The 26,252-nt window shown below is 53.5% G+C and overlaps 1 protein-coding gene across 1 annotated transcript in view; it reads right to left on the bottom strand.

The window, feature by feature from the left end:
* Positions 1-26,252, bottom strand: part of PLXNA4 (plexin A4) — a 458,094-nt gene that overhangs the window by 64,820 nt on the left and 367,022 nt on the right. Inside the window, exons 10-14 of the mRNA XM_047763901.1 lie at positions 19,906-20,106; positions 13,662-13,758; positions 13,093-13,283; positions 8,650-8,801; positions 3,855-3,972 (exon numbers count right to left, since the gene is read on the bottom strand). Coding sequence (XP_047619857.1) covers positions 3,855-3,972; positions 8,650-8,801; positions 13,093-13,283; positions 13,662-13,758; positions 19,906-20,106 — 759 coding nt within the window. The remainder of the gene's footprint in view (positions 1-3,854; positions 3,973-8,649; positions 8,802-13,092; positions 13,284-13,661; positions 13,759-19,905; positions 20,107-26,252) is intronic.

The following is a 26,252-nucleotide window of genomic DNA, read 5'->3' as shown; positions in this document are numbered from 1 at the left end:
CCGCCGAGTGGGAAGGCAGCGAGAGATCTGAGGTGCTGGGGGCTTGAGAGAGGGGCTTCTGTCCTTCCTGCCTCCCTGGTGTGGCTCTCAGAGGGGACCTCTGCCCTTCATTCCCGCCCTGAGCCCCTGGGAGCTCGGGGGCGTGTGTGTGGGGGGTGGTGCTCAGAGACCAAGTGCTCAAATGAGAACTGGGGTCTGGGGAGGAGACCAGGGGCGCTGGCAGCATTCCCCCTCCCCGAAGGTCTTCCCAAGCGGACGTGTGTGGCACCAGGACAGGTCCTCAGACAGTAAAACACCACCAGTCTGAATCCCAGGACCTGTTAAACCAATGTTGTGTGTGTGTGTGTATTTTTTTATTTTTTGGTTTTTTAGGGCTGTACCTGCAGCATATGGAGGTTCCCAAGCTAGGGGTCAAATGGGAGCTACAGCTGCCGGCCTACACCACAGCCACAGCAACTCGGGATCCGAGCTGCATCTGCAACCTATACCCCAGCTCACAGCAATGCTGGGTCCTTAACCCACTGAGTAGGGCTGGGAATTGAACCCACGTCCTCATGGATCCACGTCAGGTTCATTTCTGCTGAGCCCCCAGGCCAATGCGTTTTTGTCTTGCGGCAATGCTCACATCTTCTCTGCCCTTCTGCTCCAATCTCTCCTCCTCCCCATCAACCCCCTTCTCTCCACTGCCTTGTACTCCTGTCTTTTGGTGCCTTTCCACGGCGCACCTTATGCCAGGAACAGCCTCCTGCCTCTCCAAATCCATATGGAAAACCATATTCTGCTTTAGATCCTGTCTTTCCTTCTGGTTCGTCCCATGAAGCCTTCCCTTAAAATCCTACATCCAAGTACATCCTGCTCCGGGGTAGAAATGATCATGCAGGCGAGACAGACCTTCCCTGAGAGCAGAAGGAGCTTTGGACTGTCTACCACCTACATGTGTTACGGGAATGCAGCCCAAGAGCAGAGAGCATCAGGCACGTGGTTGCTGCTCAATAAATGGTGTTAGCCCAGGCTGCGGACAGAATGGCCCTGAAAGCTTTGTGTGCCACCTACAGAGTGTGATTTAGCTTTGGGGGGATGGGGGGACAGGCAGAGTATTTTGTTTAAAGCCTCTCGGGAGACAGGTGCCCTGCTGGGGCTAGCAGAGATGATAACGGGGGCTTTATCTCCAAGGATGCACTGGTCTGACAGAGGAGCAGGGGTACCAAGAGGCAACGCCAAGTGCAGTGCGGGAAGATGCTGTGGAATCCCCAGTGAGCGTGAGCAGGGCCACTGTGGGCACTGACTGGGGTGTATTCAGAAAAGGCCGAGGAGTGGGTTGGGGTGGGGAAGAGTGAGGAGGCACCAGCTTGGGGCAACGTGGGGAAGGAGATGGAGAGGGGAAGGGAGTGAGGCCACTCAAAGGCGTGAGGAAGGACTGGATGGGGCGCGGGGCGGGGGGGGTGGCGTGCAGAACAGACCAGGGAACTTGGCAGGGGCTACCCTGGGCTCTTCTTGAGCTGGGCACTGTCAAGAGGAAGATGGCATTCTACAGCGTGGCTGGTTTAGAATGGGCTCAGATCAAAGGCAGGATTTAAGGGGCGCACTGCAGTAGCCAAGGGGATGGGAAAGAAAGACTCTAGGGCATGGCGATGGAGGGACGTACCCAGGAATTAGGGGAAGCCAAGCCACAGGCCACTGAGACTGTGGCCCGGGTGACAGGCCACTGACAGCAATGGGGAAGTGAGGGGGACGCACGGTTTGCAAGAGTTGACAGCTTGGGTGGATCATGGGAGGTAATGGCAGGACATCCAGGGGGCGGCAGCCTTTGAGTGAGTCGCAAAGGCCAGAAGCCCAGCTAGAGACACAGCAGAGACAGCCGAGGCCCCAGGGAAACATCAGCTTCATGAGGCAGCGGCTGTTCCCAGTTCTGTTCACTTTGTCACAGCCAAGAGGCCACAGGATAAAAACGGTTCCAGGTAGTTGACTGGCCAAGGGAGGTCCAGCGCTTGCTTTGGCCATGCAGCAGTGTCCTCCCTTTTGCCCCAGCTGCCAGGTCATTGCAGAGCCAGATTTCATGCACAGTTTTAGCATGCCATGCCACACCTCTCAAACATTGGTCTGCCTCTGTCTCAACCTCTCTCTCCCTCTCATTAGCTCAGCTCTGCTGGAATAACAGTACATGCACATATACATGTATATAGCATACTATATGCATGCACATACCGTGCAAATATGCATAAACTCATCACTAATTGTCTTATGGGGTATCGGGTTGAACTTGCAAGTCGTCCTGCTCTCTCCTAGACTGTGGGTCTCCTGAGGGAGGGGCTGTGTGGGGTCCGATTCACCACTCTAACCCCTGCAAGCCAGGCCCATCCAATTCTATCATATGGTTCCACCAATTAAGCAAATATGTATCAAATAATCTAGGACGAGGTATAGTGCAAGATGATACGGTGGCTATCAGCTGAAGAGAGGAGGAAGAAAGGGGAGGAAGGCAGAGAAAAGAAGAGAGAAGAAGGAAGGAGGGAGGGAAGGAAGGGAGGAAGGGGAAAGGGGGGGCAGGGAAGAGAAAAATGGGCTCCTGTGACACATTTCAGGGCATTTGATGCCCAGGCATAAAATCCATCACTTCAGGCTTCCAGCTTCCAAAAGCAGCCCAGAATCATGAAAAAACCACCCATCACATCTGTCATTAACTTGAGAATGGTAAAACAGTCTGGGAAAGGATGTGATGACGTGGTCCTGTCTCCAGAGTCCCTGTAGTCACAAGGCTGGGAGGGTCCCAAGTCCCCTGCGTGCAGAACCCTTGGCCAGGGGCTGCAGGAACTGGCCAGGCAGCCCGGGGGTGGGGTGGGGGGAGGCGTCCAGGCTGGAGGGATGTGCAGATGGGGGTGAGAACTGCAGAGGCAGAAGGCCTGGGATAGGGAGGGGGATGTCAGGGGAAGGGTGTTGGGGTGGGAGGGGGTGAAAGGGGGCAGAGGAAGGTGGGGTGTGGGTGAAGGTAGGTAAAGAGGTGGGTTAAGGACGGAGTTCCCGTCGTGGCTCAGCGGAAACGAATCTGACTAGCATCCGTGAGGATGTGGGTTGGATCCCTGGCCTCGCTTAGTGGGTTAAGGATCTGGTGTTGCCGTGAGCTGTGGTATAGGTCACAGACGTGGCCTGGATCTGGTGCTGCTGTGGCTGTGATGTAGGCCGGAAGCTGTAGCTCTGATTAGACCCCTAACCTGGCAGCCTCCATATGCCTCAGGTATGGCAAAAAAAAAAAAAAAGGAAAGACAACACAAGAGGTGAGTTAAAAAGATCATGGGATGGGAGAAGGGTGAGTGGGGAAGGTGGGGTGAGTGGGGATGATGGGATGGACACGGTGGGGTGCCCGCGCCCAGGGAAAGGGCAGGCACAGTAGTCATGGTGACAATCCCAGGAATCATAAAACCAATGAAAACTAGAGGCGATACATCTATTTTATCCAATTTTCACAGTACCATGGGGTAGATCCATTATTATCATGCCCAAGCTATAAACGAGACACTGAGGCCCAGAAAGCTCAAACAATTTGCCCACGTTCACCCAGGTAGTAAGTAGCAGACCCAAGGGCTCAAATCCCAGGAGTCCCGATGCACAGCCCACACTTACCCAGTGTGTCACACTGACACAGCCAGAAAGGGACACTGGGGCCCGAGAGCCGAAACAACTCCCCGGAGCCGCAGCCCAGGCGCAGCCCAGTCAGGGTGTGAATCCAGGTCTTCCAGACTCCCGAGGCTGAGCTCTCGGGCAGGTTGGGACGTCATGGCCTTGCCCTGGGTTTGCCCACAGAGGTCCAGCAATCGTGGAAAAGAGGTCTGGGCCGGCCACCGGGGGCCAGGACTCACCATGAAGTAGTAGAGCTGCGAGGACCTGGCCATGAACTCGGGCCGACACACGGCCACGCAGATCTCCACGAAGCCGGCGTGCTGGCTGGGCTTGGCCTCCCCCATCTCACACACGATCCTGCAGGAGGGAGAGCACCGAGCCCGCGGGTCACAGGAGGGCCACCGGCCTCCCTGCCATGACCCCTGCGCCCCACACCTACTCAGGGCCCCTTCCTGCAGCAGGATCCCAGGGACGGGCTGGGCAGGAGGAGGGAAAAGACAACCCTATTCCTGGGGCGCCCCCTGGTTCTCAGGAAACGGGGGCCTGTGACCTACAGGGGTCTCCCTGGCGGGGCCGGGGGAGGGGGTGTGGGGGCAGCCAGACAGCCCCAATTCATGCGCTGTCCACCCAACTGTGAATTAGAGGGCAGGGAAGGTTCCAGCCAAAGAACTTAGGGAATACAGCTGGCAGGGCCCAGAGAGGTATAGTGATTTACCCAAGGGCACACAGCCATCAGACAGGGACCTGAGATTTTCAAATCCTCACCTGGGGGCTTTTTTTCCCCAAGGCAAGGACGGCCTCAGGCAGTGATTTCTGCACCCAGTCCCAGCAGGGGGCCCGGCAGGGGAGGAGGTGGTCAGGCTGGGGGGAGGGGGAGGAGTCCTACATTTTTCCCTTGAAAGACTTTGTGTTCTTTCACTTACAAAACTGGTTTATGTTCTGAAAATGAGATAGAACCGAAGTGTGACTGTAAACACTCAAAGCCCCTTTCTTCACTTTTAATCTTTCTCAAGTTTGGAATATAAATCCTTGCAGACCTTTTTCTAGACCTATGCAAATATATATAAAATATGTATTTATAATATATAAATATATATATCTCTCCATTCACAAATGAACAAACCGAGGCACAGAAAAGTTAGGCAACTTGCCCAAATATATATATTTGCACATATACACACGTCTCTATATATTTATGTCTGACATTATGCACACACATAAACATACACATACACACACACGTAAAGAAACGTACACTTGATTTTATAGTCAAAAGGGAAACTTAACCACCCATTATTTTGAACTGCTCCCTTTTTACTCAACAAAACACAGACGTGCCTGCCTGTTCCAGTGTTCACAGCTCCGCTTTATTCTTTTCAACAGCTTCATGCTATTTCATACCATGCCTGTGTCATCACTTATTTACATCTCTCTGTTGTTAGGCTTTTAACTTACCCGGAGTTTTCTCCTATTCCAAATAATCCTGCAAAAGGAAGCAACCGCACGCATCCTTAAGCAGTGTATACTTATTAAAATAGATGAGAAGGACTGTTTGTGCTTTTAATGTTTGACAGGAGAGGGAAATAATGGTCCAGAAGGTCCTGTGTCTATTTGTCCTTCCATCAATAGCCGCTGAGTGAGATTACTTCACTCTTTGTCCGACACTAGATACTATCAGTCCCTTGAAAGCCTTGTTCTAATATAAGAGGAAAAAATGATCTCATTTTGATTTTTATTTCCCTGATTACTACTGAGGCTGCATGTATGTGTGTGTGTGCGCGCGTGTGTGTTTAAATCTTGGATAGCCTTTCTGTGACTTGTCTGAAGCTCTCTCTTCATTTTGCTGATGGATTGTCTTTCTCTTGGAGCGTCTGGATTACTTTTGTCTGTAATAAATCTTGCAATTATTTTCTCCCAGTTGGTCACCTGTCCTTTGACTTGGTTGATATTGTTTTTGCCACTTGAAAGTTTAAAACTATCTGTGTGGTTCAATGGTTCATTCTCTTACTTTATGACTTCCGGGTTCTGTGTTTATTTACTTATTTGTCTTTTTAGGACAGCACCCATGGCATATGGAGGTTCCCAGGCTAGGGGTCCAATCCGAGATATAGCTGCTGGCCTACGCCACAGCCACAGCAACAGGGGATCCGAGCCACATCTGTGACCTACACCACAGCTCATGGCAACGCTGGATTCTTAACCCACTGAGTGAGGCCAAGGATTGAACCCGTGTCCTCATGGATGCTGGTTGGGTTCATTGACCACTGGACTATGACAGGAACTCCCTTGGTTTTTGTTAGAAAGAACTTCTGAATGAGAGTCTTGCAAAAATATATGCTTTTGGAGTGCCTGTCGTGGCTCAGCGGAAAAGAATCCGACTAGGAACCATGAGGTTGTGGGTTCGATCCCTGGCCTCGCTCAGTGGGTTAAGGATCCGGCGTTGCCATGAGCTGTGTGGTGTGGGTTGCAGATGCGGCTCGGATCCCATGTTGCTGTGGCTCTGGAGTAGGCCGGCAGCTACAGCTCTGATTCGACCCCTAGCCTGGGAACCTCCATATGCCACAGGTGCAGCTCTAAAATGACAAAAGGCAGATATATACATATAGATAGATAGATATAGATATAGATATATAGATAGATATAGATATATATAGATAGATATAGATATATATATGTCTAGATAACATAATTAATACATGTTAATTTTTTTTAAAAAAGTACATAAAAAGCACTTGCCCATACATATACCCTCCCAGCTCAAATGTGCCACCCAGAAATATCCATTGTCAACATCTTGGTGTACATGTTTCCAGTCTTGCTTTTCTTTTCCAAAATCAATGATTAAACTCTGTATTCTGCTTGGTAACCTGTGCTCTCATTTAATATACCTTGAGTTTATGCCTGGTCATGATTCTCTTTCAATATCAAATTTAATGGCTGGGTAGTTTACTGTCCCACATATATACAGTAATTTTTTAAATTTACGATTTCCCTATTTTTAGGCATACAATTTTTCACAGCTACAAATAAGGCCAAAAGTAAGCATCCTTGCAAATAAACATTTGTGCATCCTGTTTATTTAGGGAATGTTCTGGAAGTATTATGGCCAGGCAAAAGACGTTTGACCTACATTTTCCAAATTGCCTTCCAGAAAGGTCATCCCAATTTACCCTCCTGACACGAATATATGAATGTGCTATTTCTTCTGCTTCTCATCTACACTGGGCATTAATTATAAAAAATTGTTCCCTGTTGTTTTCGTTTGCATTTCATTGGTTACTACTGATGTTAAGCATTTTTACATGACTTTAGTTCTTTGTCTTGTGAATTGCACATTCATTCTCTTCGCTCATTTTGCGATATTTGCCTTTTATCTATAGAACCTCTTCACGTGTTAAGGAAAAGCATACTGTAATAGGGCAGAGCCATATTATCAGCTTATCATTCATATTTTTACTTTGCTCATAATGATTTTTGGTGCACAAGTTTGAAGTCTTAAATACTCAAATCTCCCCATCTTTTCCTTTATAATTTTTTCTCTTGCAGTGATACCTAGAACACCTTCCCTTTCTTGACATCAAATAAATTCTCACCTGCATTTTCTTCTAATCCTTCCACAGTTTCATTTTTTACCCTTAACTGTTTAATTCATCTGGAATTTATTTTGGCATATAATGTGAAATAAGGGTCTGACATTATACTTTTTCCAGGGAGTGAAACTGTACCACTTACTGAGCGGACTTTGCTTTTCTTGCTGATTTGAAATGTCCCTTTTATCACGTATTAGATTCTTACGTATCAAGATCCTTTTCTGTGTGTTCTTTCTCATTCCACGGATATAACTAATACCACAATATTTTAATCATATGGCTTTCTAGGGGTTTTTTTCTTGGCTGCATCCACGGAATGTGGGAGTTCCTGGGTCAGGGATTGAACCCGTGCCACAGTTGTGACCTGCACCACAGCTGTGGCAATGCTGGACCCTTAGCGCCCTGCATCACAAAAGAACTTCCTTTATGGCAGTTTTTTTGTTTTTTTTTTTTTTTTAATATTCGGCTCTGAAAGTCCAGAGGAGGGCATTTAAAATTTCCCTATCACAATATATCAGTAGCAGCGTGCTTTGGTTTTGGTTTAGGAAGGACGTGAAAAGTAGAAGGAGCCACAGAAAGGCCTGGGTAAGTAAGCGATGATGCACCAGGATGAATGCCACCGAACCTGGAGACTTCAATCATCTGACCCACTCTGAGCACCCTGGGAAGACCCGGATGGGAGTCAGGAGGAATTCGGGACGGCAGGACTGAGGGTTCCAGAACCATGAAATCCAGGTAAGACACAGCCAGCGCACAAGACCTTATAAAGGGTCAATAACGTATGTGCCCGGGGACAAGTGGAAGGTTTCACTCCAGGTGGGGCAGCGAACAGGGTATACAACATAGATTCTACTGTGCTGGTGAACATTCACTGCATGCTCGTGTTTGCTGGGCTGGAAAACTGTATCCGCTTATTTACAAGGCGGTACATGACTCACAAACCTCCCCTGCCAGGCAGGTTAGAGGTCAAGGTCACTCCCTGAATGGCCCTCTTGGTCGACTTTGCAGGGAGAAAAACAGTGCAGTTGCCACCGGTCTGAGAGTGGGTGTGAAGGTTCATTCTACCCCCATAGAGAGTAGCAGAGGATCAGCTTCTTTCCTAATTGGGGTGAGGACAGAAGTAAGGAGTTAGGGACAGGGGAGGGTGTCAAGGTAAAGAATTGACTCACCCTCTTCTGTAGATTTTAACTTTGCTTTGTCTGGCTCCTATTCATATAGCCCGAGGAGGTAAGAATCCCTTTCCCCTTCTCGCCCAGCCATCTCTGCTTCCTCTTTCTGTATTTCTCCCAATATGGCAGTTAGTTAGTTCAGGGGCTGGGGGGTTGTAGGAGTTCCCCCACACCCTAGAACATGTTGCCCAGCGAAGATGAGTCACCACGGACCGTCTGTTTTTATGGACTTCTCTTCCCTGCACCTGCCCATGTCTCAGATGGCCTCTACTTACTGTTCCGCAGGGATGTAGCCGTCCACCAACGGGCTGCACTCCACGCCGGCCACCTTGACATGGGAGGCAATGTCCCGGAATTCCAGGCCCAGGTTCTCCCCTCGGATAGTGACCTTGGTGCCCCCTTCCCGGGGGCCTGTCACGGGGATGATCTGCAAGGGGGAAGCACAGTCATCACACACCAAGACAGAGCCATCACCCGTCTGCTGATGGGGCGAGGAGAGGTGGTGGGCTCCTTCCCGTCTCCACCCCGTTGGCCGAGTGGACCACCACCCCATTTCCACCCCCACCCCCGCCCAGGGCTGGGACTGTCAAAGGCAGGAGCTTCTGGTACAATAGTCTGTGCTTGGATGTGGCTTTTTGGAGTAGGGTCCAAAGCCCCTTGTTCCTCTATCCATTTCACAGAAGAGGAGATAGAAAGTGATCTGCCACGTTACTGGGTAATCCACAGAAAATTGGGATGGAAGCCTTCCATTAATTGCTTGTGTGGGTTCTATTCTCAGAGAAACTGAACCAGCTTCCTATCAACCACAGCCCTGCACATGATGGCACCCACCCACCTTTCAGGAGCCTTGTCAAATATCACGTCCCCATAACCAGATGCTCGCTCTCTCGGTCTCTCTCCATTGAAATTCCAAGACGCCTTCTTTGTGCTCTTTTCATGGCAACATTTGTGTCTGATCCCCCATCCTGCCGCCCGCCCCTCACCCCTCCTCTTCCCACCCTGAGCCTCCGGGAGCAGGGACAGTGGCGCTTTACTGCTCCATGTGGACTTTCCAGGGACAGCACCACGTTTACTTCCTGAGTTGTGACTGTCCTGAAAACCCCAGCTAGCCAAGCATCTTCCTAGAGATGGAGATGCCTTTGTCACAGCCCCTCCGCCTTCATTGTCTGGCTTCGTTTCTAAGGAGATGGGTTTAATTTAGACTTTACCCTTACACATTTGGCCAAAATGACTGGCCTTTCCCCCTAAGACTTTCCTGTTGATGTTAAAAACCCATGATTGGAACATCAGGATCCCACAGCCCAGGGCCTGCTTTGAGGTGGGGGCAGTCTGATTACGATGTCCCACAGTGGTGACCTGAGTGGCAGAAGACCTTCTGCGCCAGCCTCCCTTGGCACTTGACAGACCAGAAAAGGGCCCATATAATTCCTGGCGCCTCGGAACACTGGTGCCTGCACCTTGGTCAACGTCAGTGGGATCCTAACTGGGGGGAAACCAGATAGGCCACCTCTTAATATTTCCTACTCTTTGCATGCTGTCAGGATTACAAGCGGGGATTCCATGCTGGGGCGAGGGTGAAATATGGGGAAGGCAGTGACAGCTTTGCCGGGGAGGCTCTTCACCCACAAAGGTCAAGATACTTCCTGCCTCCTGTGGATGCAGGTGTGCACGTCTGTGAGTAAGCGTGCATGAGTGTAGGGCTTTGCCCGTACACATTCCCATTGCAGTGGAAAAAAAAAAAACAAACAAAAACGCAGGTTCTTTGGAGACACAGGCTGGTTTCTGGGTGAGGGAGGAAGAAAGATAAAGGGGTAGCAGGCACGGGGAGTCCCTGTGTTCGCAGATGCCCACCCAGCTGGTCCCCAGAGCACCACTGGCACCTGGGAGTAGCATCTGCATGACCTTGCAGCCCCAGCTTGTGGTCCTGAAGAAAGAGCTTTATCTCTGGCCCAGGCCTTGGTTTCTCAGAAGCCCCCGAGAGCTCCATGCCAGCATGGAGCCAGTCAATAGGCTCCGTTACATGGAGATGTGTTTAATTTGCCATCTCCTTGTGATTTTCATGGTCTTGGGCCAAGAAGAAAGCAAGTCCCACCATTTTCACCAGAAACACCATTAGCAGTCCTGCTTGGAGCCCCCCGGGGATGGTTTCTTGCTACGGGCTCAGGGTTGGGGGGCAGTTATGGGAAAGGAGGGGAGCATCCAGGTGTGGGGCCAGATAATTCTGCAGGTGAAATGCATGAGCATCTTTCCCCAGTTTGAGGATCACTGTTGAGATTCTCAAGGCAGGAGACTGAACTTGGGGCTGAATGAAACTCCCAACATCTGGAAGACCAGGAATGTGGAGGGCAAAGGGGCTAGAGTAGGGTCGGGGCGGGGGGTGCATCTAGAGGGTCAGATGCAAGAGGCTGCTTTGCTGGTCGAAGCTGTTCACTCACAAGTCAAGCTCCTTCCTGCTGTTCCACACTCCTGGTGTGCTTGCATCATTTGTGAGGAGGAGCGAGGGAAGGTAAGGAGGGGCTGTCTGTGCGGGAGAAGAAAACATCCATCCAGGAGTCAGGAGCCCTGGCTTCAGGGTCCCTCTGATTTACACTTTGGTCAGAGTCAACCTGAGCGTCGGTCTATTGACGCGGGAAAGGGTGATAACAGCTCTGGGCTTGGCAGGCATCGTGGGTCTAATCGTGTCCCCCTAAGTCCATATGCGGAAGCCCTAGACTCCAGTGGCTCAGGATTGTGACCTTCTTTGGAAAAAAGGTCAAGTCAGAGTGAGGTCATTCACGTGGGTCCTAAACCAACATGACGGTGTCCTCATAAAAAGAGGAAATTGCGGAGTTCCCATCATGGCACAGTGGAAAAGAATCTGACTAAGAACCATGATGTTGCAGGTTCGATCCCTGGCTTCGCTCAGTGGGTTAAGGATCTGGCATTGCTGTGGCTGTGGCATAGTATCTCCGATTTGACCCCTAGCCTGGGAACCTCCATATGCTGCAGGTGAGACCCTAAAAAAAAAAAAAAGAAAAAAAAAAGGACATTTTCCCAGAGACACGTACAGAAGGAAGACACAGGAAGAAGACGGCCACCTACAAGCCAAGGGGAGGGGACTGGACCAGACCCTTCCCCCTCAGTCCTTACAGGGAACCAACGTGCAACACCCTGATGTCAACTTCCAGCCTCCAGAACCCAGAGATAACACGCCTTTTTGTTGTTTAAGACACTCTGTTGCAGCAGGCCTAGGAATCCACACAGCAGGGTGTTGTGAGGCCGGATGAAGTGAGGGATATGCAGCTATTTCACAAACTCTAAAGCACCACACAAACATTCAGCCGCTGTTAGGGTTGCAGAGGCGGGGGGTGTGTGCAACTGCACAGAGCTGGAGGCCCAGTCCACGCTCACTGCGGCCGGCAGACGGAGCTTCCTCTCCTCTGCGTGCCCCTGTCCCCCTCTGCGGCCTTATTATCATCAGCACCAGCCACAGCAAAGACGCACTGAGCACCTACTATGTGCTAAGCACTGGGCCACAGGTACAGACATCATCCTGCTGCTGAGACATGCATGTCTCTTACTTACATCTCTTACTTATTTCATGAGAGGAGCAAGGGATTCTAGCCATGGTGGTGGCGGGGGCAGGGGGTACCTTGTCTGTCAGGAGAAGGGAGGTGAAGACACCCGGGCAGTGACGGGCTTAGATGTGTGATTTAACAATGATTTTTTTTTTGCTTTTCAGGGCATATGGAAGTCCCCAGGCTAGGGGTCGAATCGGAGCTGTAGCTGCCAGCCTACATCCCAGCCACAGCAACGAGGGATTTGAACTGGGTCTGTGACCTATACCACAGCTCACAGCCACCTCGGATCCTTAACCCACTGAGCAAGGCCAGGGATCAAACCTGTGTCTTCATGGATACTAGTCGGGTATGCTACTGCTGAGCCACAGCAGGAGCTCCCAGTTTCACAATGATTGGAACAATGTGGATGATGAACGAGGAGGAGGAAGGTGCTGAGACCCTGGGCTGGGGGTACAGCCAAGCGTTTTGCACGGATTCGCTCATATAATCCCTGTACGTCCCCCTGAGGTGGATGCTTAGACCCATGGCACAGGTGAGGAGGCTGAGGCTCAGAGACAGAGAGGAAGTAGCCCCAGGGTGCCCAGCAAGCAGTTGGGATTAGCAAATGGAGCTGGGGTTCAAACGCTGTTCTCCGTGGATGCAGCATCTGCACGTTTAGCTGTGCCCTGCCCTTCCCTGCTCCTGGCTCCACGGCCTGTGCTCCCTCCCTCCTCCCGAATGGTGCTCCAGGTCCCTCTCTGCCATCTTGCAGCTCAGGTCGTGCTTTGTGTGAGCCTGAGGCTCTGTGTTCTTGAGCCCCACCGGGCCTCTGCTCCTGGGTGGCCTGCTTAATGAGGCTGCCACCAATGCAGCTTCATGGCCTTGTCACCGAGACTCCTGGGGACAGGGAAGAGGTGCGAGGACTTGGAGTCCTTTCCGATACAGATCACCCAGAGCCCCCAACAAGGCAGCCGAGCTCTGTCTGCTCTCAACCTCCCTCCGTAAAGGAAGGGCCTCCAAACTGAGCTGACGGCATCTGCGGACTTGCAGGAACATCCAGCTGGGGCACCCGGTGGTCACTGGGGTGACAGACACCATGCCAGGCACGGCTCTCAGGGCCCAGCCCATGGCAGGGCAGGGCTCAGCAGCCCAGAGAGGGCCCAGCGGACCCTGGCTCACCTCTGTGATGCGGGGGTTCGTGCACTTGCTGTTGGCACCTGACAGCTCCAGCCACTGGCTCTCGTGGATGGGGCAGTGCTGCCGCAGGGTGCATTGCCCTTGGCCTTGGCACCAGCCGCACTCGAAGTCCGGATCCGCCTTGAGGCACAGCCCGCAGCTCTCTCGCCTGGCACCGCACTTATAGAGGTGAACTGCAGGCAAAGGGCAAGAGGGGCTTGGGGGTGGGGCCAGCGGGCTGGGAAGGGCCCCCGGGTGTGGACCAGGAGTGCGGTCCCAGTCTCAACAACAGGACACCAAGCAGGTTGTCCCCTCAGTCCTTTGGATGCAGCCAAGGCCTGAGCAGAAGAACTTGCATGGGAGGTAGGGTCCCCCCCAGGCCCAGAGGACAGCCCTGTTCCCTCTGCTGCACGCCTGGGAGCCGCCCGAGCAGCCAGCGGTCACAGAGCAATGGGGATGCTGGAGTGGCGTGGAGGGCGAGATTGGCTTGGGTGGGGGACCGAATGGCCCTGCCCGTAAATGGGAGCTGCCCCCTCCTTCCTCTGCCACCCGAGAGCTCTCTCCTGCTTCACCTTCGTTCTGCGCTGGGTTGTCGATGTTGAAGTGCCCGTTCCACACGACCGTCAGCTCCACCGGCAGGTTGTTGATCTCCATGCCTTCGTAGGAATACTGCAGCCGGGGGAAAGGAGGGAGTGGGCTCGCCGGGATTTCCAGGGAGGGCCCGTGCCTGGCCGGGTGCCCACAAGAGTGCACAGGGCTGAGGCCAGGCCAAGACTGTGTGCGTGTGTCTCACACACAGAGACACACGCACACAGTCTTGGCCTGGCCTCAGCCGTGTGCACTCCGCCCTGTGCATCACTCACACTCACACACACACCCACACACCTCCCTGCAGGTGGACAGGGTGGGGAAGCACATCTCAGGGGACTGGAGCAGAAGGTCAAGAAGCTAAGGCAGGAAGGGGCCGGGCCTGTGGAACACCCACTTTGAATGCAGGGTCATGGAGCAGATGTGAGTAAGTGGCTTGGCCACCTTCTCCAGAGGCCTGTTCTCACCAGCCGGGCTTTCCCCTGGACGTTTCACAGAGGGAGGAGCCTCCCTTCTCCTCGGCTGCCCAGAGGATGGCCAGCCTTTAGGCTCCGCCAGGCCCCCCGTGTGATTTGTGGACTTGAATTTCCACGACATGATAGGGGAAGGTGGGCGCTTTGCCAGAGGTCTGATCAACTCACAGGCAGGGGAGAAACGAAGGGAGTGCACCCTTCAGGGGATGAGTGCCTGCGGGTTAACCGAGAAGAGGACTGGGTGGGGCTCAGAGGTGGGGTGGGAAATCCCGACGTCGTCGTAGGGCACAGACCTGAGAATCTGGGTCAAGACCTCAAAGGCTCCAAGACCGAGGTTTGGCTCCCACAGGGGAGCTGCCTCCAGGCCTCTGGGTCCTGCTCCCCTGCCCAGCTCTCCTCAGAGTCTGATACCCCACTTACACCTGGCTGGGTCTGTCCCACGGGACTGTGATGCTAAGGGGGGCTGCTGAAGTGGGGGGCCACTTGGACCGTCTCCCAGCGTGCCAGCCCCCATCTGCCTTCTGAGAGCAGGTGCTTCTCCATCCCCAGAGATGGAGGGCAGGCGGCAGGAATGCAGAGCCTGCCCTGGGCAGTATTTCTAAGCCCTACCTGGTGATTTTCTCATTATTCTGGATTCTGCCCACCACGGGGGGTGGGTTGGAAGATCAGAGCTGAGACAGGTTTTCTGCAGAGGAGGGGCTGAGGGCGGGCAATTTGCTGGAAGAGTTCAGTGCAGGGCCCTTGGCTGGAAGCTGCGTTTGCAGAGCCAGTGGGCTTTTTAAACAGAGAATTTGTTTGGAGGGCCTAGGCCGTGGGATGCTCGTGGATACTGTGGCAGATGGCTGATGCCCCTCCCTCACAGGAGAAAGGACAGCACAGAAAATGCACCAGCTGGGGAGGGTCCCAGGGCCTCTGCCTCTGTAGCTCATCCATAGTGGCTTCTAAAGGAGATGTTCGCACCCTAACCTGGGAAATGGCCCTGTGTCCCTGAGTGACAGAATGCGCTCCCTGGTGAACATGCCGTGACATGGTCCTCATACAGAAACGTAAGTAGGATGTGTGTCTAGTCTTCTTCACTCCAAAAAAATTTCACCAACTCCCTGGTGATGGCACCCTGGCCATCCCCACTCATACGATCTCCCTCGAGACTAAGGACCCCTCGGCCAGGGCCAGGGTCCAGGCTCAGTAGAATAAAGCAAAGCTCCCTACCCCTGCAGAAACAATATTGGAGAACTTTTTTTTTTTTTTTGGACCACCCACAACTCAGCTGAAGCCTTTTGCCATGTAGCCCAGTAACCAATTCCCCAGAGATTAAGTGGGTCATTCCAAGTCATCCTGTGTTTTCTCAAAAAACCTCTTCTGTTCTAGACTGTGGGTCTCAGCGTGGTCTTTGGACCACCTTCATCAGATCATGGTGGTGGGCAGTTCCCGTCATGGCACAGTGGAAATGAATCCGACTAATAACCATAAGGATGTGGGTTTGCTCCCTGGCTTCATTGCCCGGTGGGTCGGGGATCCAGCATGGTGGTGAGCTGTGGTGTAGGTCAGAGACACGGCTTGGATCCTGCATGGCTGTGGCTGTGGCATAGGCTGGCAGCTGTAGCTCTGATTCAACCTCTAGCCTGGGAACCTCCATATGCCGTGAGTTCGGCCCTAAAAAGCAAAAAAAAAAAAAAAAAATCATGCTGGGGTGGGGGTGGGCATAAGGGATGAGGTCTACTACCTGCAGATTCCAGGGCCCCACCCAGACCTGCTGAATTAGAGTCTCCAGAGACAGGAGCATTTCAACGAGGTGCCCTCGTGAGTCTGGTTGCTGCCGAAGTTAGAGATTCGCTGTTCTTTGCTGTCTGCGAACAGCAGGGAGACAGAGCACCTGCTTGGGGGGGAGTGTGCAGGAGCAGAGGAGAGGGGGAGGGAGAGAACACTTTCCAGACCGTGGCCCCCCCATTTCCTCCTCTAGCCAAGCTCCCACTGTCCACCCACCCCAGTCCTTCCTCAAGGCCCCGGCGAGGCAAAGGGGGTGAGGGTCAATGTCAGGCTTCTCTGGCCTCTAGAAGGGATACTGGCGGTGCCTAAATCACCTGGGTCTGGCCAGGACCCAAAGTGGAAGGAAGAGGCAGCCACCAGGGGTGCGTGGGTCAAAGGTGAATAGAACCTTCAAGCCCCGCTCAGGAAGGACCTGGAATCCCCCAGAGAGCAAGGCCTGTGCATGCACGGGAGGGCTTCGTGCACGAGTGTGTGCAATGGGTGTTGATGTGAGAAGGGGGCTGTGCACACCTCCGCAGTATCTATGCCTTCAGGCATGCGTGTGCACGCGAGCATACACGGGCACGCACGGGTACTGCCATCAAGCGGCTCCGCAGTGACCGGCTGTGCAAACGTGGGCAGACAGTCCAGGTCTCAGAATCCCCGTGTGTCGAGGGGGCAGGACACACAGTGCGCACCTCGAGGGATTGCTGGGAGGGTTCGCGATAACCAGCCGATGCTCTGAGCACGGTGCCTGTCGCAGAGAATGAGCACCCAAATATTATTGTGTATTTGAATCTCTGTGTGTACACTTGGGGATGCTGCACAAAAATACACTTGTGTTCCCTGTGTTTATGTTTATAGGGAATAATAACAGCAGCACGTATTGAGTGTTTATGCGCCAGACACTTGGCGCATATGGAGGTGCACGCGTACGAGAACACTCATGTGTTCAGATGTACATGTGTGTGTCTGCCTGCATTTTCTTCTTGAAGAAAATAAAAATAAAACAGGCTTTAAGGATCACATATGCTGGGCCATGCTTCCTCTTTCTCCTCCCCATTCCCAAGATCTCGATTCTGCAGAAAACATGAACCCCGGGGTTCCCTACCAGCTCCTCGGTCTCTAGGGAAGTCACTCTCCTTTCTGGAAATGCCCTCTCCCCCAATGACCTACATCCTGCAGGAAGAGGGCAGGCGGACAGCTGGGGAGCCTGGACCAGGGGCAGGCTCCCATCCCCCATGCCTCCCCACCTCTGCTCCACTTAGCATTTATATAGCTCTCTGTAATCAGTGGGCAGTTAATCTGCACAAAGCCCAGAGCAGAGGGAAGAGTGTTTCAGGCTCCCAGGGGCCAGGAGGTTAAGTGTCTCAATCAAGGTCTGGTCCATCGGGGCCCAGCTTGTGGAGGATGCAGCGCATCCCCTGTGGAAGTGTAAACTCAGTTTCTCCACTTTCTAAAGCAAAGAGAAGCCCTCTGTATAATTTGGACATTCTTTTCTCCAACCATTCCCTTGTCTGAGCTATTTTGCTGGAAAATTCCATCATTCTCTCCTCCACATAAGAAGCCTGTGTAGGCTGTGTCCTTCTCCTGGACCCCTTCCCAGCAGTGCTCTAGTAAAACAAGAAGGGGGAAAAGGTGGGAGTTCCCTTTGTGGCTCAGTGGTTAAGGAACCCGACTAGGATCCATGAGGATGCGGGTTCGACCCCTGGCTTTGCTCAGTGAGTTAAAGATCCGGCATTGCCGCAGGTGGGCTGCAGCTCCAATTCGACCCCTAGCCTGGAAACCTCCATGTGCCCTCTCGGTGTGGGCCTAAAATGCAAAAAAAAAAAAAAAAAAAAAAAAAAAATTAAAAAAAAAAGAAAAAAGAAGAAGAAGGGGAAAAGGTACCTCCCCCATTGGTCTCCCCATTTTGTTTTGCACCTTTGTAAACTGGGCACCACGAAAAACTGCGAGGTCCCCTAGGTCGGGAGAAGCTGGGCCTTCGCCCCAGGGCTTCACAGTCAGGCCCATGCTGGGGGGCAGCAGCACCTTTCCTTGTTCCACTGGTACCGACCAGGGTGCCAACACCAGGTACCCCGACGGGGTGCCGCAGAAGAGACTCGGCCCCCTCCTGCCCCGCTGTCACCAGAAGTGTCTCCCTCTATTCAACAGTCAGCCGAAGCCCAGCACCCCTGAGGCCCAGTCTTGTGACATCCACACCCCGCTGCTGGCGGAACCCAGAGGCCACAGACTGGGTCCTCCCCCCTGATACCTCTGGGGCCTGGAAACCTGGGGCAGCTTCTCTGAGGAAACGAGGCTGTTTTCTCCAAGGCCCGAAATCCCTACAAGTCTGCTGCTTCGCCTCACTCTCCTCGTGAGACTGCCTTATCTGGGGGAGAATCATTTGAACCAGACCCTGGGGCTGGTCTGCACGGCCTCAGGATTTCCCAGGAAGCAGGAGGTGTTGAATAGCCCTTTTGCTTGCGGGTTTAACCTGGGGAGCTCCAGAAATCTGTACCACAGCCTGGCTGTCCGGGGAGGAGGAAGATGTGTACTTGGGAGAAGTGGGGACACATCTGGGGTTTCAGAGGTTGGGAGGTTCAGCCCCAGTTCAGTTCCTGTAATGCTGAGCAGCCCTGGACTGGTGTGTGAGCCTCTCTGAGCTCCAATTACCCCTAGACTGCTTCCTGCAGGAAGAGTGGGGTGCTCCCAGGACAAGCTTTATCCGGGACCCTCCTGGTCCCACATCATGGCCCCCAACATGGTCACTGCCTATAAGTTACCCATGAGCAATGACAGGGATGAATGGCAGGCAGCCCCAGATCCAGGCCTGGCCCTGCCTGCGTGACCTTGAGCACATCACTCACCCTCTGAGTAAGAGTGGGTTACCCCAAAGCGAGTGGAGCCTCGGGGTCAGTTTCAGGGCACTCTGCACTCACCTGCACAGCCTCTCCTAAGGCCTGCCTCCTGCATATCTCATTTGCACTGATGTACTTTATTCTTTTTTTTTATTTTTGTCTTTTTAGGGCAGCACCCATGGCATGTGGAGGTTCCCAGGCTAGGAGTCGAATCAGAGCTACAGCTGCCAGCCTACACCATAGTCACGGCAATGTGGGATCCAAGCCACGTCTGCGACCTACACCACAGCTCACGGCAACGCTGGATCCTTAACCCACTGAGCAGGGCCAAGGATCAAACCCACGTCGTCATGGATACTAGTCAGGTTTGTTACCACTTAGCCACGACAGGACTCCAGATGTGCTTCATTCTTAAAGAAGGTCCCCTGGTTGTGTAACTCTCAGCCCCACAAACCAAGATCCGCCCTTGCTTCCGGGCCTCCAATTTCTCTTCTGTACCATGAAGAAGAATGTACGGCTTGAAAGTGTTACAAGTCTGTAAGACTCATGTTTGTCCCTGAGCATCTGGGTGTGCAGAAGGCGCCCAGAAAGGGAGAATGGGGGAGAGCAGAGCTGGGAAGGCCAGCAGGGGGAGCAGGCACTTGGTGGTGCACAGTTAGGGGTCAGGCAAAGGCCCCTGGCAGCAGGAGGCCACTGACCCATCATTGGTCCAGCATGGACCGTGCAGATTTCTAAATCCTGGGCAGGGTTTGTATGGATCTACGCAGTTCACCCCCGGCTACCTCCCTCCTGTTCACAGGTGCTGGTCTGTCTCAGAAGCCGCGTGTGCTGGGAAACAGCCTCTGTGTGGGTGTGCAGGCCACGGTGGGCCTTTGAGGTCTCAGGTGAGGCCCTGGAGTCAGCCCTGGTGGGAAGGCAAGGCCCAGGGTTTGCAGAGCTGCTCTGGGTAAGGTGGGTAGGTACACCTTGCAAATATATCTGCTCACGACAGTGCTCGGTGGCCCCACGGCTCGCATCACGGCCCCTGCTGGGTCACCATGACAATGCCACACAACGGGCAGACCCTTGGTGGGCTGAGCTGGCTGGTGAGCTGGGCCGGGGGAAGGGGCTGGCAGGGAGCAGAGCTGCTGGAGGAGGGAGAGCCCTGGGGGGTGCGGGGTGGCACTCACAGAGCTGTTCTGGCACTGCACGCGGGAGCTGTTGAAGCGCAGGGCTGGCACCCTCTGCTCGCTGCCCTGGATGCGGAGGACACACTCGTACCCACGCTGCCCCGACTGCGGCTGCGGGAGGTTCTTGGCCTTCAGGGTGATGGGCTTGATCACCTCCACAGGCACCAGGATCTTGTCCACTCGCAGCAGCTGGGGGCAGTCCTGGGGACAGACAGTGAGGCTCAGGCTGGGGAGCAGGAAGCCGAAGGTGCAGGAGCCCCAGATGTCACCCAGATGTTCACCGGCTCCACCCTCCCAGGGGCTCACCACACGCAGCCTCAGGCACGGCTGCCCACCCCGCCGTCCTGGGGGGAGGAGGGGGACCGAGGAATCCCGGGTCCCGGCATTGCCACCTTGAGGCCACTCTTTGTGGAGGCTGTCCCCTGCCGTCTTCGGCTTCCCTATGGACCAGGAGACCCCCGTGGTCCAGACTCCTGGCAGGTCCCCTCTCAGCACCCCTCCCTCCGACCCCGGAAGACTGACCCCGCTGGCTGGGTGGCCCAGGTCCCACTTTGCACTGACAACCCCTTTGCTTCGGTTCCTGGCTGTCAAGAGCTGAGATGGAGGCTGGGGGTGGGGGGCCCATGCAAGCAGCTCTGCAGGGATGCAAAGCCCTGGGCCAAGGCTCTGGAATGTGAGTCTGGACCATCGCAGGAAGGGAGGGGGAGGACCTTCCACAGGTGGGCTGATCTGGCCCTTGGGAATGTTCTGGAATGAGCCCCAGAGACTTTTTATAGCCAGGATCTTCTGACTGAGCTCTGGGGATAGTCTGACTCTAAGAAAATGCCTCTCAGAGCAGATCCACACGGAGCCCCTCCTGATGGGTTCCTCCCTCAGCCAAGGGGCCCCAAGCACATTTGGGGATGGAGGAAATGAATCACTGGGCTCTTTTTCAATGGGACAATCAGCCCCGTCCAGGGAGGAGTGGCAGGTGAATGAGGTCAAATGAGCATGGTACTCTGCCCAGCTGAGAGGTGGGAGGTGGGGTAGCTGCTGGCTTCTCCGGAGTTAGGAGGAAGCGACCTTGGTCTGGGCAGGAGTGAGGGTCTGGGTCAGGCATGTCCCTCCTCTGGGTTCCTCCCTCTGTGGCACTGTTCGGGGCATGGTGACAGAGACAGATGGCTGCTGGGCAGGCTGGCTGTCCAAAGCATGGATTATACACTCTTTGTGAAGATGCTGCCTTAAGGGCTCACTGCTGACTCTTGGGCCCCCCAGCCCCAGCCTACTAACCCAGCAAAGTAAAGCAGAAAGGAAGCAGAGGGAAGGGCAGGTGGGAGGGGCCCCAGAAAACCAGGCACCTGGCAGCTGTCCCTCCTGGGTCAGAAAATAAGCATGAGCCCGTCTGTCACTGAGAGCTGCCAGATAGGAATCAAGCACCTCACACACACATCCCCTCTTTGAGACGCAACTTTTTATCCATCAGTTGGGTGGGATCTAAATGAGACAGGAGGGAAGAGGGCAGGGCACAGCCCTTAAAGAATGACACAGCCCTGGAGGATACGACAAACACTGGTTGGAACCAACTAGGTCCGAGATGGCGGATGATTAACTTCCCGCGGACCCTGAGCTTCACTAGCCGCTCACTGTGACACCTCGGCCGAATGGCACGCCCACAGGCACCAGGAGGAGCATCAAAGGCCCAGCAATGGGCGGTGGCCCAATTCTTGGAAACCCCCACCCCTTCCCTGAAATAGTTGGAATAATCCTCCCACTCATTAGCCTATGAAATTGCCCAGCCCATGAAAACTCACCACTCCCTATCCTGCAGCCTCTGGACACTCACCGACTGAGAGTGGAGTGTGTTTCTCCCAGGGCCACTCTCGCCTTCTGAGACGGCGCACACTTCGTCTGTCTCTCAAGAAATCTACTTCTTACCTAGCACTTTGCCTCTCGCTGAATCCCTTCCATGCTGAGACATAAAGAACCTGAATTTCAGCCAGACTGGGACCAGGTATGTGATTTGAATAAAAAAAAGACAGTGGGTTCAAGTCCCAGTCTGGGTTTTGGCCAGGTTTGCATCCCAGCCCGTGGGTTCAGGTCCCATTCTGAGTCCTGCCCGGGTTTGAGTCCCAGCAGGTGGATTCGAGTCCCAGTCCGAGGTGTACAGTTTCATAAGGAGGCATTCGGTTCTAACCAGGGCTGATTCCATGATGTGTGTGGTCTCACTTCTGCTCTTCCTGATTATCCCACAGCCTTGTTTTACGGGACCGCTCGAGACCCACTAAACGAATCCCCTTTTCTCTTCTGGGCTGCCTACTCCTTTACCCTGAAGAGCAGCTAGACGAGGAGCAGCAGACCCAGCAATCCCACTTATGGGGCTGCATCCAAAGGAACTGAAAGCAGGGTCTCAAGGAGATCCTTGATGCCCACGCTCATGGCAGCATCCCTCGCAACAGCCAAAAGGCGGAGGCAACCGAGGTACCATCACGGATGGATGGATGGATGGATACGCAAAACATGATCTCTACAGACAATGGAATATGATCCAGCCTTTAAAAAGGAGGGGATTCTAACACACGCTACATCACAGATGAATCTTGAAAATAACGGACTGAAATAAACGCATGTGAAATAAGCCAGTCACTGGAGGACAAACACTGCACAATTCCACCCCCATGAGGTACCTGGGGTTGACAACTTCATCGAGACAGAAGGTGGAAGGCTGATTTCCGGGGGAGTTAGTGTTTAATAGGTACAGAGTTGCAGTTGGGCAAGACGGATTGAGCTCTGGAGGTGGATGGTGGGGATGGTTGTACAACAACACGCAGGTAGGTAACGCCACTAAGCTTACACGTAATTGGCAAAGACGGTAAATGTTATGAGACGTGTCTTTGGCCACAGTTTAAAACAAACAAATAAACAAATAAATAAAACAAAGAGGAGCAGGAGGAGGGGAGAAGGGACAGAGGCCACAGCCTGGACCCTGCCTGTGGCCTGGAGGCTCCAGAGCCCATGGGTCTCCAGGGACCTTGAGGTCCCGCAGGGAGAGAGTCTTAGCGCTCCATCCTGTGCCCTTGCCTTTGCTGCCATCTCAGCCCCCTGCCCGGGCAAGATGGGGGCATGGGTCACAAAGAAGGCAAGAGCGATTTGGTGGAGAGGATGAAGCTCGGGCCGGAGTGGGAGGCACGTGAGGCTGGAGACGCAGGAGAGAAGATCAAGGTCAAGTGCACGGCGGTGAGCCGGAGGGGCCAGGCCAGTCCGCGCTCCACTCCTCCCTCCACCCGAGGCCCTGGCAGCTCTCCTTCTCCTCAGTCTTGCCCGAGCCTGACCCTGCCTACATCCACATCTGCAGCGGGGAGCTGGGGCTAGGGCTGCGTTTAAAGAAAGAATGGATGAGCTGGAATCTCTTATCTCCAAGTCCTACAGGAAAATATGGCAGCTCGTGAATGGTTCCCTGAGAGGGTGTGAATCTGAGAGTCCTCTGAACCAATCTAAGGATCCCTTCTCCTTGGCAAAGGAGAAGGCAAGGCTGGGAGGAGAAAACTAATGGGTCGGTGCCACCAGATGTGCTATCAGCTGGAGAACTCAGATGCCAACCCACCATCTTTCCTGCCCTTAATGAAGGAGGTGAGTTTCTACAGACAGGATGGGATGGTGGGTCAGAAGGGTCTCCCAGAGAGGAGCAGGACCACCCCCCGTGGTGGGCTGGAGCCTTGCCTGGGGGCTGGCCCGGTCTGGCTGGGAATCTGGAAGCGGAGCCCCTCTTCCCCTGTAAGATTCCCACTGAGGCTTGTTACCAGTGAGTTCTCTAATGAATCCTGATTGCCAGTGGCCCCATAAAGGCCTAGTTTGCATATAAAAAGGTTGGTGGCTCTGAGACTAAGTTCATTAATAATAATTGCAGAGGCCCAGGGCTGGGCCGGGCCCATTTTCCTCTGGTGAGGCTGCTGATTGACTCCAGTGTCCCTCCTAATTGAAATGTAAAATGGCAATTTTCCCCTCGGCAACAGGGCATGAAGGGCCCATTGCCACCGTGGGCTGCCTCTGCCTTCCATCCCAGCTCCCTAGACCCTGCCTGGCCTCATGCTGAGATCCCAGGTAGGAAAGCACCTGTGAATGGGATGCTCGTGGGGAATTTCAGAGCAGTGTCCTCATTTCTCTGTGACTCGTGGCTGACGCCGTCTCCCAGCACTTTGGCCGTGGCCCTTACGGCGGCCCTCTCTAAACTGGGAAGAACCTGGTTTAGGAACCCCCTAAGTGTGAGTCTATCTTCCTCCTGCTAATTTCCGTCTTGAACGGGCTCTAAACATTGCTCGGCTTCACTAGAAATGAGATGATTAAAAGCTCGTCCTCCACAGGGTCATTGGCAAGGAGCCCACAAACTACCATGTTATCATGTGCCAGGCGTGGAGGGAGCACACACTCAACTAGTTTGCTCCTGCCTCATCCTTTCAAGGCAGAATAACTGAGGCAGGTGGTGCAGGAGCATGGGCTTCGCTGCGTTTTTTGATATGGCTATTGATTAACACGTGTGGGTTAAGGGCTCCAGGGAGTAACATCCCCACCAGCCCTGTTTATTGCAGGGAGGGTACCTACACCCAGATGGACATTCATCTCTAACCCACTCCTCATCTGATAGAAAAGCAATGAGAGGAATGGTGACTCCGTCTACGGGAAGAGAAGGGCAAGGAAACCATGAGACTTACGGGACACTGCCACCCCTAAACCCCCTATTGGACAAGGACTGATGTAGCCAACTGGGCAAGGCCAATGGGAGAAAACCGCAATTTCTGGACCCCATGTTGGTACCCCGCACCCCCGTCTTTAAGGGATAAAACCCCCTATAGGACAACAGAAGGGGGGACTCTTCTTCCGCCTCCCAGCTGTCCTGGGAGCTGTTCACTTTCCTGTAATAAAGTCTTTGCTTGCTTGTTGCCTGTGTGTTCGAGAAGTTCATTTGGCTCTGTGAACAAGAACCCAGATTCCGGTAGCATCTTGCTGGCATCACTTCCCCCTCAGCTCAGGCTGCATCTGGTCCCTCGATTACTCCCTTTTCCTACCTCTTCTCCCAAGGCTCCATCTCCCCTGCTGCCATCTCTGTGAGCTTTTCCATAAACACACATCACCTCCCACCATCCAGCTTATCCACCCTTCTAGGTCTCAGAGGCTGACAATTTCCACCGCTCTGAGTGCTCCAAACACAAGGGTGACAGGTAGGGAGGTCCTAGTTCTGTCCACTTTTCACCAATCTCCTTTCCTGGAAGGTTCCCTGTGCTCTGAGACGGAACCTCTGCCACCCAACCACATGGCAAGTCCCCAGACCCTCCTCATCCATGAAATGAAAAGGCTGGTTTGGGTTCAGTGAATTTTCTGGCCCCGGTTCTATTATGAACCCAGTAGATGCCCTGGGACATCTCCTTACATAATCTTTCAGAAGCTCGGTTTCCCCGTCTCTAAAACGGGGGTAGCAAATGCCTGCTCAACTAGCTCAAAGCATGGTATGCCAAGTGCCGACTACTACGTGCTGGGGGTGGGCTGGGGTGGGGGACTTTGTGGGGGAGGCTGGTCTCCTGGAAGGGCCATTTACCTACCAGGAGGAAAGCATTTTAATATTTGAATAACTGGCATATTGCAACCTGGTCGAGCCATACAGGCGGGTACGGCTCTGATGAGCAGTGTGTGCCACTTGTTCTAGCTAACACAATGAGCTTGACACGAGGGGGACGAGGATTGAACCCAGTCACATCCCACCACCTCCATCACCTTACACACGTTTGGCCTTGTGCTATCTTGTTTCATGACACAACACATAGGATCACCCCCCCCCCCCCCGCATCCGTGAGAAAGAATTAAGGACATCAGCCGCCTCACTCAGTTCCCACCAGGATGATGGGCAAGACCCTGTCACCATTGTCTTCCGGACTTTGGTCCCCAGATGATGATCTAGCCCGCTTACAGAATTCCTCAAAAACATACTATCTTTCTCCTTTCGAGGAAGATATTTCTCTGAACAATCATTTGAAAGGGCCAGCTCTTGGAGGGTGGAAAACACCTGCATTTGACCAGATTGTTTGGCGACAAATGGACACATAAGAACCAGATCCCCTCGGAGGCTGTTTTGCCCACGGCTACGCTCTGCAGCTGTGAGAAAGGACTGTGGGTGGGGAAAGGGGTGGCTTGAGGTGTGAGAAGATCTTTAACATTTTGGCTTTCAGGAAGGAGCTCCAGCGGGCTCCAGATCCACCATCTAGCCCTGTGCATATTTTGGTTTCCACTGAAATGCCCGCAGAAGTAGAGATGGCACCGCTCAGCCATCTCTGAGCTTACAGGGGGAGCATGAATGCCAAGCCCCCCCATATGGGAGCAAG

Source organism: Phacochoerus africanus, chromosome 16 (genome assembly GCF_016906955.1).
Source record: "Phacochoerus africanus isolate WHEZ1 chromosome 16, ROS_Pafr_v1, whole genome shotgun sequence".
NCBI classification, from domain to species: domain Eukaryota; kingdom Metazoa; phylum Chordata; class Mammalia; order Artiodactyla; family Suidae; genus Phacochoerus; species Phacochoerus africanus.
The sequence above is the reverse complement of the archived record's forward strand: the minus strand, read 5'-3'. Positions and strand labels throughout refer to the sequence as shown.